Below are 13,042 nucleotides of genomic sequence, written 5' to 3'. Positions count from 1 at the left end.
ACATCGCCATGCTCAGGAGCCCAAATCTTCTTGTAAACTTCTTTCACTGGCAAATCTAAGCTGATAATTTTCTTGTTCACCAATAACTATAAATACAAGAAATTCAAAACAAAAAGCATTATACATACATACATTTTATATATATATATATATATATATATATACACAACCCCATATATGTACATATATATATACATACACACATATATACACAACCCCATATATGTACATATATATATACATACACACACACATCCATCCATGTATACACATACACACACAGAAAATATTTCATGTGTGTATTTTGAGAAGTTAGTTTTACTGACAAAACATAGCAGCCAACAGTCACTATTAATATTGGTTTCAAATATTGACACAAGGCCAGCAATTTTGAGTGGAGGGAGTAAGTCGATTACATTGACTCCAGTACTCAACTTATACTTATTTTAACGACCCTGAAAGGCAAAGTCAATCTTGGTGGAATTTGAACTCAGAACATAAAGATGAACAAAATGCTGCTAAGCAGATTTTTTCACGTGTGGTAATGATTCTGCCAGCTCACCGCCTTAAAGTCACTTAATATTATATGTATATATTAATGCACACAACACACACACAATACATGAATGTGTGAAAACACAATGCATACACACAGTCCTTCACTTTCTTAACCTCATCTCCACTACTGCAAAACAACCATATGCAATGGTCCTGTCTGAAGTGTTGAAATTGCTATAATCCTTAGTCAGACAGCTGATGAGGGTTTAATTTTTGTTCAGAGCCATGCTTTCTCATATGTATTTAACATACAAACATATATATGCATATATATATATAAAAGATAAAACAATAGAAAAATATACTAATTTTACAGGGTGATTGGAATGCCAAGGTGGAGAGAGATGCATAAGACAACTGAAGGAATTGCATCTGCTCTTCATAGAATGATACCCCAAATGGAATTTGCTTGTTATAACAATATGGTGCTGTTGAATACTCTTTGTGAGCACAAAGAGTATTCACACATCGGTGCAATTAAATTTAAATATGACAAACACTTGGTAGAATTCTACCTTTATACGACAGCTGATGTTTAAGGTATAATTATGTAAAATAATGCTGACATTACAAACTTGGAGTGCTTTATAAAGATTTATAGCTTTGATATGATAAACTAGAGATTGCTTGAACTTGTGTGAAAATAAGACATCATATTAAAAATATTTGTCTTACCTCCATGCCTGTGTCATCTTCTAAGAGTGCAACCAATTCACAATCTAAAACAAAAAGAAACAGGTTTTTACTTACAAAATATCTAAATATTTAAAATTTTTTTTTGTTTTGCTTTTAACATTTTATTTTTCAGACTAGTAATAGAATGGATCTGAAAATTCTGATATTAGTTTTTTTTTCAATAACTGGAACAAATATTCTTAATCAATGCATCATGTCCACCTTAAGGCTAATCATTCACCTGAGTGATGGTGACACAAGTGGTAAAGAAGGTAGGCTGAGATGAATGGGCACAGCCAAATTTGAGTGCAATAGACTTGTGCAGAATTTGATCTTAATGAGAAACGTGCTTCTTACAAGGGTAAAATGCCATGGATACATAGCAAAAAAAAAAAAAGTTTTACAGACGGGAAAGAAATAAAATGGAGTGAAATAACAATCATGATCACTTAACTATAACTAGCAACCCAAACTAAATAATGGACTTGCATTAATATATACATATAATATTAAGTGACTATAAGGTTTATTAAGAGTTTACATTGTATTTAAAGACCCATTACCGTTAACACTAATTGCAAAGACTTTATCTATTTCAAGGAAAATTAATTTTAAAATTCCTCATATTGCATAAACTGAAATATTAAAACAGCAAAAAAATCAATTTAAATTCTATGTAAAATCTACACAACTTAAACAGCTTTGTTTTCTGAAAGGTTTGAAGAAACAGTGTTGCAAAAAATATCTTCAGTTTATGGTGAAAATGCTATTAAGCAGTGCCTTTATTGCCTTTAAAACCATAATGCAGATACATTGCGAAAAGGGAAAATTACTGCTGTATTTGCCTGAGGGATAATATCTTTTGTGGACACACTGCGTTTAAAAACACAAAAAAGTATCAATAGCAAAAGAGAAAAATTGTCCGGCAGTGGCTGTGATAATGCTAAATGGACAGTAGTCTCACTGGCTTTGCCAGTAGCATATACCCATTGCCAACAGCATGTCAAGACAAACAGTGATCGAAAAATCACTGATGTTGCAAATAGCCACCTAGTTAAATAAAAATTCATTACATGCAACAAAAGCAATGGCTGTGAGAAAGAAACTCTTCAAAGTCACCATATTGGAAATGACACTCACAGACAGAATTTCTTTCAAAGCTTTGGATCAGTAAAGATTTTGGGAGTAGTAGAGCTAAAGAAGATATTTTACTAATCTAAATTTAAATTTTTGAAGTCAAAATAAATACTACACACACACACACCTACTGACATAATAGATATTGTGCATAGTTTTAAAAATATAAACTAATTTACATAATATAATAATTTTATATAAAATAATATTGTGCATAGTTTAAAGAATATAGAATGATTTCACTTTGTAATTTAAAATAATACAAGTGTACTTTTTATGAATTTTCCAGTCATTTTACACAAGAAAAAAATAAATACCTTGACAAATTTTATTTTTAACGTCTCTCATGAGGGGTCCAAGACCTGGCTCATTGGAACTGTAGGGATTACCCAGCATTCTTCCTTGGAGAAAGTCCTCTTGTTGGGGTTCCTTCTCTAAGATCATGAAGAACTCACCCACATCATTTTCTTCCTACAAGAATAGCAAACACATTTTCAAAATCTAATAGACTTCTAAATTCTGGTAATTTTGTAAAAAACACATAATACAAAATTGTTGATACACAGGAATGGGAAATTCAAACTGACCAAGATTTTGGGGTTGGATAATCTAATATTAATTTCTTAAATTGCCACAAGGACACAAAAATATATTGGTTTCAAATTTTGGTACAAGGACAGCAATTTCAGTGAAGGGGGGGCTTGTCGATTACATTGACCCTAATGCTCAACTGGTCCTTATTTTATTGACCCTGAAAAGATGAAAGGCAAAGTCAGCCTCAGTAGGATGGAATAATCTAATATCACTCGATCTATCCTTCTTTCTGATCCACTTCTATCTCTCTCACTTTACCACCTGTCCATACTGATATCTCCCACCACCTCCACCTTGTTCATTATACTCACTGTATTCACCTCCGTCCTCTCTCTCACTCCCCTCACTCTTTTATGAAACTACCTCCTCCTCCCCCAATCCACTGTCTGTATCCTCTCTTATGCTCGCTTTCTTGTCCCTTGGCATTTTGCTCTGGCACCCCATTACAACTATCTACATCTACTTCCCAGCTACTCCCACCCACCCCTTATTTAATGTGGTGTAGCCATGTATCTCCTCCATAGCAACACACATCTGTGCTTATCCCTCTATCATACTTCAGCTTTTCAACACCTGACAAAGTCACCTCCTCCACTCTCTAATACTCCTCCCACTTAATCACATCTTCAGCTTTTTTTTGGTTTTTTCCCTCTCTTTTTCTGTTTTGCAAGTTACTTGGTGATGTCACGAGAGCTGATGCCAGCGCCGCCTTGACTGGCGTCCATGCCGGTGGCATGTAAAAAGCAACATCCGAACGTGGTCAATGCTAGCGCCGCCTTGACTGGCTTCCATGCCGGTGGCACGTAAAAAGCACCAATCCGATCATGGCCATTGCCAGCCTCGCCTGGCACCCGTGCCGGTGGCACGTAAAAAGCACCCACTACACTCACAGAGTGGTTGGCGTTAGGAAGGGCATCCAGCTGTAGAAACACTGCCAGATCAGACTGGGGCCTGCTGCAGCCTTCTGGCTTCCAAGATCCCGGTCGAACTGTCCAACCCATGCTAGCATGGAGAACGGCCGTTAAACAATGATGATGATGATGATAATGATGATCCTGTACACATTGTGAAGTGGTTGGCATTAGGAAGTACAACCAGCTGTAGAGACTGTCGAAGCTCAGTTCAGCCCAGCAGCTCACCAAATCCACTCAGATTATCCAACCCCTACCAGCATAATAAACAGATGACGAATGATAATGTAAATGATGATGATGATGAAGAATTGAGGGAGAAAAAGAAATGTCTGATATATTACTGGATAAATGATACTGCAGAGTCGTTCAAAGATGAACACTGGGGATCGGTAATCATCAAGAGGGTATTTCTTGATTGTTTGAACACATACTGCCATGAATTCTTTCGTTTCTGATTCTGTACCTGGAGAAAGGAAAAGAAAAAGAAAAATTTGGAATAACCATTAATCGAATGCAACCAATAGTGAAAACATTACTCAGCTTATTACTAATTAATCATTGAATCCTTCAAAACTTCCATGCTTTCTGAGATTCGCCAACACTACACCTGATTTTCTCCCCTCCAAACACACGCAAGCATGTATTTGACTCATACACTGCTCACTTCCCAGACATTTGTACATTACTGCATATACTCTATACGCACTTTCTGACAAGTTGTGGTGCACCTGAGCACTGTATACAATAATTTCATTATTATTATTAATCAGCTTATTACTAATAAATCATGGAAGATATTAATCAGGTTATCACTAATTAATTATACATGTTGAAAATACATTTCTCAATGTGTTCTCACCTGAACTGAAATGAAACGTTTAAATTTACTAATATGGCTAATTATTTCCACAGAGTGTTTTACTGCTCATTACTGACCCAAAGAGCCAGGTCAAATACATTGCAGCAGCTGATCCAGCACTTTGTGTTTTGACTGTAACACCTGCACAGGTAGTTTTAGGGTTTATGCTCGATACAAATGTTAGAAATAAGCAGAAACAACTATGACAAGCGCACCTCCAACTAACATTTGCCAAAACCAGGACATCTCAGGCAGAAGAGCATTTAAAAAGTGCTGTGATATATCATCACCATTTAACGTCCATTTTCCATGCTGGCATGGTTGGGTAGCTTAAGTGGAGCTGGCAAGGCCAGGAGCCACATCAGGTTCCATAATCTGTTTTGGCTTGGTTTCTACAATTGGATGCCTTTCCTAATGCCAACCACTTTACAGAAAGTACCGGGTGCTTTTTATGTGTCACCAGCACCAGTGTTTTTTATGTGACACCAGCACCGGTGCTTTTTAAATGGCACTAACACCACTGCAGTATGCCCTTTATGGGCACCAGTGCCCTTCATGGGAAAGCATTACCAAGGTGGTTTTAGGATATCAATTCTGTTCTGTTGCGGTGGGCAGATCGTCTTGAGTATAGCAATGCAATCCCACACGATACATATCAATTGAGGAGTGGGATGTTTCTGGCTAGTATAAATGGTTACACTAGTTTTAAAGGGTTGATACAGTCTTATTTCGTATATGTGTCAGTACTTATTGCCCTTGTGCATTTGTCACACATGAAATCTACCATCTGTGTTAGCCAGCCTCTTTGGTGCATTTACATAGTTTACTGGAAAATGGTAAGTCTAATTGAAGAAATGGCAGTATAACTTACCCGTGGTGAGCTCTTCAAGAAGTTCAAGAAGTTTGTCTTGAGTCTCATCAATCAGTTTTGTTCTTTGTACAACTAACTTACGAAGACATAAGTAACCATTGAGCACATAACCCACCAACTTGTTCTTATATTGATGTTTGATGTTTTCTTGTTCCACAAATAATGAAAGCAATTCTGGAAGAGACGATTCAAAATGATTGGATTGATTTTGATTTTATGGCAGAAAAATATACATAATGTAAATTTTTGAAAGCAATAATCTACTTAAGAGGAGATTAGAAATCAGTGAAGGAAAATGAAAGTAAAATATTACCAGTTAATGATTTCAGTGCAAATCCTTGTGAGAGATCTGAACTCAGACTAGTTTCCTCAAGGTATTCTAAATGCTCTATTTCCTGTGAAGAAATAAACTTTGATATTAGAATACAAAAGAGAGAGAAAAAAAATGTATGCTTCAGGCTTCGGCATTTATAAATGTGGTTTAAGATTAATAGAGGGATAGCTGTGGGGGTTAAGAAGTTTGCTTCTCAATCATGTGGCTTCAGGTTCTGTCTTGCTGTGCAGCACCTTCAGCAAGTGCCTTCTACTATAGCCAAGTACCAATCAATGCCTTGTGAAGGAATGTGGTAGACAGAAACTGAAGGAAGCTTGTTTTGTGAAACTACATTGAGTTATGGGTGTTGACAGTAATGTCATAGTTTGCTGCACACACTTAAATGGTGACATCACTTGCAGTTGGACTGCAACTGAAGTTTGTTGACCTTTCTTTTCAACAAGTGGTCCACTATCTCTGTGCTTTTACATTCCTCTAGGACAAAAACCTTTTTCTTGTGGTTTTTGTGATGATGTTACATATCCAAGATGCCTGATGTAAACAAGATCAAAGATGAAAAATGGTTGATGGGCATATATGCGCAATGATTTCAGGAGTTTAATATGTAAAACTGGTATATCCAATAACATTACACCACTACATTTAGTGGCTATTCAAGTAATGAATTTATGGCTGATTAATGAGTTGGATGGGTGCTGATGAAGGCACAAAATTCCCAAAATATGGCCATTGCCAGCCTCGCCTGGCATGTAAAAAGCACCCACTACACTCTCGGAGTGGTTGGCGTTAGGAAGGGCATCCAGTTGTAGAAACACTGCCAGATCAGACTGGAGCCTGGTGCAGCCTTCTGGCTTCCCAGATCCCCGGTCGAAGCGTCCAACCCATGTTAGCATGGAGAACGGACGTTAAACGATGATGATAATGATGATGGCGTATATGCCCATTACCCATTTTTCATCTTCCATCTTGTTTACATCAAGCATCTCAGATATACAAAATCAGTGCTGGCTATAATTTCGATTGAAAATCTGTAGTGATTTTATTCATTACTTAAAAAGAAAAAAAAAATTGGGGAGTGGGGGCATTGCAATATTTGTGCTTTGATTTTAAAATATCTTGAGTGAACTCATTTCGACCCCCATACAACCTCAATCGGCTAAAACCAATGACATGAGGCTGATATACTGACAAATATAGCTTAGTAAAAACAATAAATAAACGAAGAGCAATTAATTGTTGTTTGTAATTACATTAGTTAGAAGATGGCCAAGATGAAAAAGAATTCCTTTAATGGTGAGATAATATTTCCAATGAATAGGAGTGATTAGACGTCGATAGACCATCAGAAATTCAGAGGCACACTCTCCACTTTTACCAATGTCATCAAGGTAACTGCAACAGCAAAATAAACAATAGAGAGGTCAACAAACAATAGGGTGTCGAAATAAAGGATTTAATGAAACATCAATTAAAAAAATTTTATATATTTTCAAGACATTTTAAAACTATATAAAAACAATAGCTTATCCATTGCAAAATAAAAATGATCCCTCTTTCTTTTCTTTAAAACCCTTTTGATAGCCAAAGTATATTTCTGTTGAAATATATTGCCTTTGTTTCAGTTAAGTTTGAAATTGAAGAATTTAGTTAAATAACAGACATTATCAAATTGGTATTTAGAGCATAAATTAATGTTTTGATGGAAAGTTTGAATTTATATCACTCTAAAACAGCAAGACTGTTTCATAAAACCAAGGGGCATCTCAAGTCAAAAAGGATTGACACTTTTATCAACATACTTTTTGGGAAATATATAGTTTTTTGTTCCAATTCATTTCGAAAATAATGAAGAATTTCATAAAAATAATTTGACCATTATATGCTGGCATTTGGAACATAAAATGACATTTCAATAGAAAGTTTTAATTTATGTTAGTTTAAAATAGGAAGGTCTTAACATTGAAAGACCCAAAGGGCTGTCTTGGGCAGGCTGCTTTCAAAATGGTTTAAGTCACAAATTTACATTAACCCTTTCGTTACCAACCCAGCTGGTTCTGAGTACAAATGTCTTGTTTTTATAAGTTTTAAATTAAAACCTTCCACAAAAACCTTAGTCACAATTTATGTCCCTAACACTAGCTGAATGATAACTAAGTTATTTTACTAAATTCTTTGTTATATTTAAAGTAATTGAAAGAAACACAGAGCATCTCAAAATAAATACAGTAACGAAAGGGTTAAAATATCTCAGCAGATTCTAAATTTCCCATAAGGCTTCAGAAACATCAATAGAAATAATAAATTTCAAAACAATTTTTAAACAAGTGGAATTACATTTTGGCTTCAATTATATTGCAAAAACGGAATGTAAAATGCTTACGTGGTTAATAAATCTATCATTTGTTTTCTGCGATTTGGAACTTGGCATATAGATGAGATAATTGCACAGGCAGTATTACGTGCCAGACGTGAAGATGTGCAAAACATAGCTTGACGAAGCCAGGAGCTTTGAGATAAATGAAGCTGGAGGCAAGGCATCTTCCACATTTTGAGTAACCATCGCTGACCATATTTTTCCATTAAATAACGGGATCGGATTTCATTTTTTTCTTCTTTCTTCTTTTTTGAAGTTTCTGGTGAGGCTAAACAAATGAAAAATAAAAAGGAGAAACTTTGATAAAAACAGGCAAACTACAAAGAAACAAAGATACCGGAATTAAATTTCAAAATCTAATTCTTAAATAATTAACAGAACATGTACAAGCTAACTCTACTGTGCAATTATCTGCAAAATGAATAGTGAGTATTTTATAAAAAACCCAGAGCAAATTTTATACTAGAACTATTGAATTTGGTAATTACTTTTACTAATATTTTTTTTTGACGCAGGTAAACATGCTAAACAAAAATCTTAAGAGTGTGTGTGTGTGTGTGTGTGTATATAAAGGGCTGCTGCAAAGTTCCTGGCTTTGGGTAAATGAAAACACAGGAGGATCAGTTAATTATGATTTTACTCAACATATTCCCCTCTCAGATTCATACACTTATTGTAGCAGTCCTTCAGTTTTTCTAAGCCCTGTAAAAGAACTCAGAAGGCTGGGCCTCCAACCAGGCCTTTCACAATACCCTTACAGCTGGGAACTTTTCAGCACTCTTGTACTATATATGCATCTGTATATTATATATATGTCAGTGTGTCATCATCATCATCATTTAACATCTGTTGTCCATGCTGGCATGGGTTGGACAGGTTGATTGGACTGGCACGCTGGAAGGCTGCACCAGATGCCCGTCTGATTTGGTATGGCTTTCTACAGCTGGATACACTTCTTAATGCCAACCATTCCAAGAGTGTAATGGGTGCTTTTACATGCCACCAGTATGGGTGCCATTTGTGTGAGTCTATTTTCTGTGCATTTTCAGTGTTTATTGTACCTGTGCACTTTCCCCATACAAATGTTAGTTTCCCTGTTAACTTTCCTCTGATGTTGCTGCCCCTTTTATGTGTCCAAAGCTTACACTGGGAGCATCATATTAATATGTCTATGTGTATATTAGATGTGTGTGTGTATGCCTGGCACTTGTGCCAGTGGCATGTACAAAGCACTCTTCAAACTTTGGGCCTCACAGAGACAGTGACAAGTGACGCTTAAAAAAACCTGCCAAGCCAAGTGTGATCGTAGTGGTGGCTGATGCTGTTGTTTCATAACTGGCATGTAGAAAGCACCCACCATACTCCTGGAGTGGCTGGTGTAAGGAAGAAAGTCAAGATAAAAACCTGGTGCCAAGTCAGATAAAAACCTAGTGCAGCTCCCCAGCTTAGCTGTTTTCAGTTAAACCATCCAACCCTTGCCAGCATGGAAAACAGATATTAAATGATGATGGTATTTATCCAGTTCTGTGGTAGGTGTAGGTTTCAAAGCACAAAGTGCCAGAGCAGATGCTGCAGTGCTTCTTTCCTGACACCTCTAAGTCCGGCATTCTTACTGTTCCACCAAAACACTGCCCTGGATTGATGCATTTTTAGTAAACCCTGAAAGAACGATAAAGTCAGCCTCAGTGAGATTTGAACACAGAGTGCAGTGTCAGGAGAAATACCACAAGGCATTCTACTCAATGCTTTAATGACTGCCAATAAACTGCCTTCAACATTTTGCCTGTCCAAAGTATTTTCAAAAGTTTGTCCTAAACACCCAAACTTGTTTTCAGACTTCTGGTTAGCCCTTGTTTCAGACACTTTGAATATCAAGGCTTTCCTCTAATAAGTCCAAAGTTACTCTGGTGGTGGAAAAAAATTGGTAATGTGTATCATATGCATGGAAACATGAATGCCAGGGAATTATGTCCTATGCATCGTATGAAATATACAGGACAGTCAAAAAGGTTTCATTATATAAACTTTCTAAATTAATTATATAAGCTTTCTAAATAAATAAATTTGTTAAATTAATTAGGCCTTCAGTAATCTGTATAAAGTAGCCCAATATAAAATTTAACAATAACCTTTGTCATTTCTTTTGGGAAGATAACGTCTCCAATTCTGGAAGCAAAACTTTGGATCACCAGCTAACCACGACTTGGCATTCATATGGATGCCACTCGGCATCAACCGGATATCTGAAGAATTGGTGTCTTTTTCCTGTAATAGTGGAAGCAAAACAAAAATGACAAATAACAATGTATTTTAATAATACATATTAATTATATACTTGTGGATGGATGGAAGCACTCCGTTGGTTACGACGAGGGTTCCGGTTGATCCGATCAACAGAACAGCCTGCTCGTGAAATTAACGTGTAAGTGGCTGAGCATTCCACAGACACGTGTACCCTTAACGTAGTTCTCGGAGAGATTCAGCGTGACACAGAGAGTGACAAGGCCGGCCCTTTGAAATACAGGTACAACAGAAACAGGAAGTAAGAGTGAGAGAAAGTTGTGGAGAAAGAGTACAGCAGGGATCACCACCATCCCTGCCGGAGCCTCGTGGAGCTTTAGGTGTTTTCGCTCAATAAACACTCACAACGCCCAGTCTAGGAATCGAAACCGTGATCCTACAACCGCGAGTCCGCTGCCCTAACCACTGGGCTATTGCGCCTCCACTTTATATACTTGTACATAAGGAAGGAATGGTGTACAACATAGAAAAATTTCAAGAAATGAAGCGAAGGAGAGAAATGGTTTCTAGTAAGCTAAATTACCTTCCCACGTTTTGACTGACCATCGGATTTTACAAGATGTTGAATAATTTTCAAACAAGGCAAAGTAATGCTTTCCATCACCAGAGGACTCTTTAGTTGCATCCCCATGAGAAAGAGGCGCATCACTGAAAAGTAAAGGAAAAAACATCTCAGTCACACAGGCAAGAATATAAAAACAGGAAATTCGTTAAGATTTGGATATAATTTAATTCCAGCCATTTAAGAAAAGAAATCAAGAGCAAGGAGAAGGAAATAATAATGAAATTCATTAATTGATTGAAACTACAATCTTTACTGTTGAGGCTTAGAAGAAGAAGAAGAAAAAAAAACAAGAACACTCCTCATGCTACATGGAGACTAAAGCAAAGACCCCCTTTGGTCATGAATAGCCATGGGATTGCACCTAGAAGGTTCCCCTCCAAGGCACGAATCCAGGCAAGGTTGTTTGTGGAAGACCAGCAGTCACCCATGCATACCAGCCTCCCCTCTCCATCCCACCGATGTTATCCAAGGGAAAGGCAAAGGCTGATACAGCCGAGCTTGGCACCAGTGACGTCGCAAACCCATTCCTACAGCTGAGTGAATTGGAGCAACATGAAATAAAGTGTCTTGCTCAAGAACACAACACACAGCCTGGTCTGGGATTCGAACTCACAATCTCATGATTGTGAGCCTGACGCTCTAACCACTGAGCCAACCACCTTCACATGGTGCTGATGACAGTGAAAAGGAGAATGGAATCTCTGGCAGGAATTCAGAAATCATCATCATCATCATCATCGTTTAACGTCCGTTTTCCGTGCTAGCACGGGTTGGACGGTTCGACCGGGGTCTGGGAAGCCAGGGGCTGCACCTGGCTCCAGTCTGATCTGGCAGAGTTTCTACAGCTGGATGCCCTTCCTAACGCCAACCACTTCGCGAGTGTAGTGGGTGCTTTTTACGTGCCACCTGCACAGGTGCCAGGGGGGTCCGGCATCGGCCACGATCGGTTGGAGCTTTTAACATGCCACCGGCACGGAAGCCAGCCAAGGCGGCGCTGGCAACGGCCACGTTCGGATGAAAAGAAAAGGAAAATAGAAGGGAACTTACCACAGCGTACTCTTTGCTCCCAACAAGAATCTTCTTGTTGAACCGAACTTGCTAGTAACAGGATTTCATGGCGCACCGAAGAGCCCTAAAAATAAAATCGTAAAACATTAAAACAGAAGAATGTTCGTCAGCCATGAGAGCAATTCTAATTATCACCTGACAATCAGAACTTACATGGTATAAACGATTTGATGATAACCGAACAGGGTAAATATTTTTAAAGAATAAATGGATGTCAACAAGTTGAAACCTAATTCATAAGGAATATTTCTAATAAGATAAAAATGCAATGAGGCATATTTCATATAAAAATGGAAAAAAAAATTTGAGAATTTTGTTAAATATTTAATAAATTTATTTGAGACAATTACTTAAAAATTATGTGCGCAGGCATGGCTGTGTGGGTAAGCAGCTTGCTTCACAATCATTTGATTTTGGGTTCAGTCCCACTGTGTGGCACCAAAGGCAAGTGCCTTCCATTATAGCCCTGGGCCAACTAAAGCCTTTTGAGAGGATATGGTAGAAGGAAACTGAAAGAAGTTTGTCATACAAGCATATAATTTTGTTTGTATATATTCTTGAGTGTTTGAGTGAGAGTGTGCGTGTGCATGCGTGTGAATGTATGTCTTTGTCTTGACATTGCATGGCAGTTGTAAACGAGTACCACTGTCATACAAGCAGCGTCATTCCTTTCCAATATTCTGTGAAAATGTGGGAACCATGGAGATGTATTAACTTGCTTGGAAACAGGTAAGGGCCATAGAATATCTGCCTCAATAAACTGTCCAACCCATGCAAGCAAGAAGTGGATGT

At 37.4% G+C, this 13,042-nt stretch overlaps 1 protein-coding gene across 12 annotated transcripts in view; it reads right to left on the bottom strand.

The window, feature by feature from the left end:
• Nucleotides 1–13,042, bottom strand: part of LOC115223172 (E3 ubiquitin-protein ligase UBR4) — a 197,368-nt gene that overhangs the window by 27,185 nt on the left and 157,141 nt on the right. For all 12 annotated transcript variants that reach the window (XM_036512184.1, XM_036512187.1, XM_036512188.1 and 9 more), the window contains 11 exons: nt 12,230–12,314; nt 11,141–11,265; nt 10,446–10,581; nt 8,323–8,584; nt 7,193–7,334; nt 5,922–6,003; nt 5,609–5,782; nt 4,220–4,341; nt 2,688–2,841; nt 1,234–1,277; nt 3–86 (listed from right to left, as the gene is read on the bottom strand). In XM_036512184.1, the coding sequence (XP_036368077.1) occupies nt 3–86; nt 1,234–1,277; nt 2,688–2,841; nt 4,220–4,341; nt 5,609–5,782; nt 5,922–6,003; nt 7,193–7,334; nt 8,323–8,584; nt 10,446–10,581; nt 11,141–11,265; nt 12,230–12,314 (1,410 nt within the window). The remainder of the gene's footprint in view (nt 1–2; nt 87–1,233; nt 1,278–2,687; nt 2,842–4,219; nt 4,342–5,608; nt 5,783–5,921; nt 6,004–7,192; nt 7,335–8,322; nt 8,585–10,445; nt 10,582–11,140; nt 11,266–12,229; nt 12,315–13,042) is intronic.

Source organism: Octopus sinensis, linkage group LG22 (genome assembly GCF_006345805.1).
Source record: "Octopus sinensis linkage group LG22, ASM634580v1, whole genome shotgun sequence".
Lineage (NCBI taxonomy): Eukaryota > Metazoa > Mollusca > Cephalopoda > Octopoda > Octopodidae > Octopus > Octopus sinensis.
The sequence above is the reverse complement of the archived record's forward strand: the minus strand, read 5'-3'. Positions and strand labels throughout refer to the sequence as shown.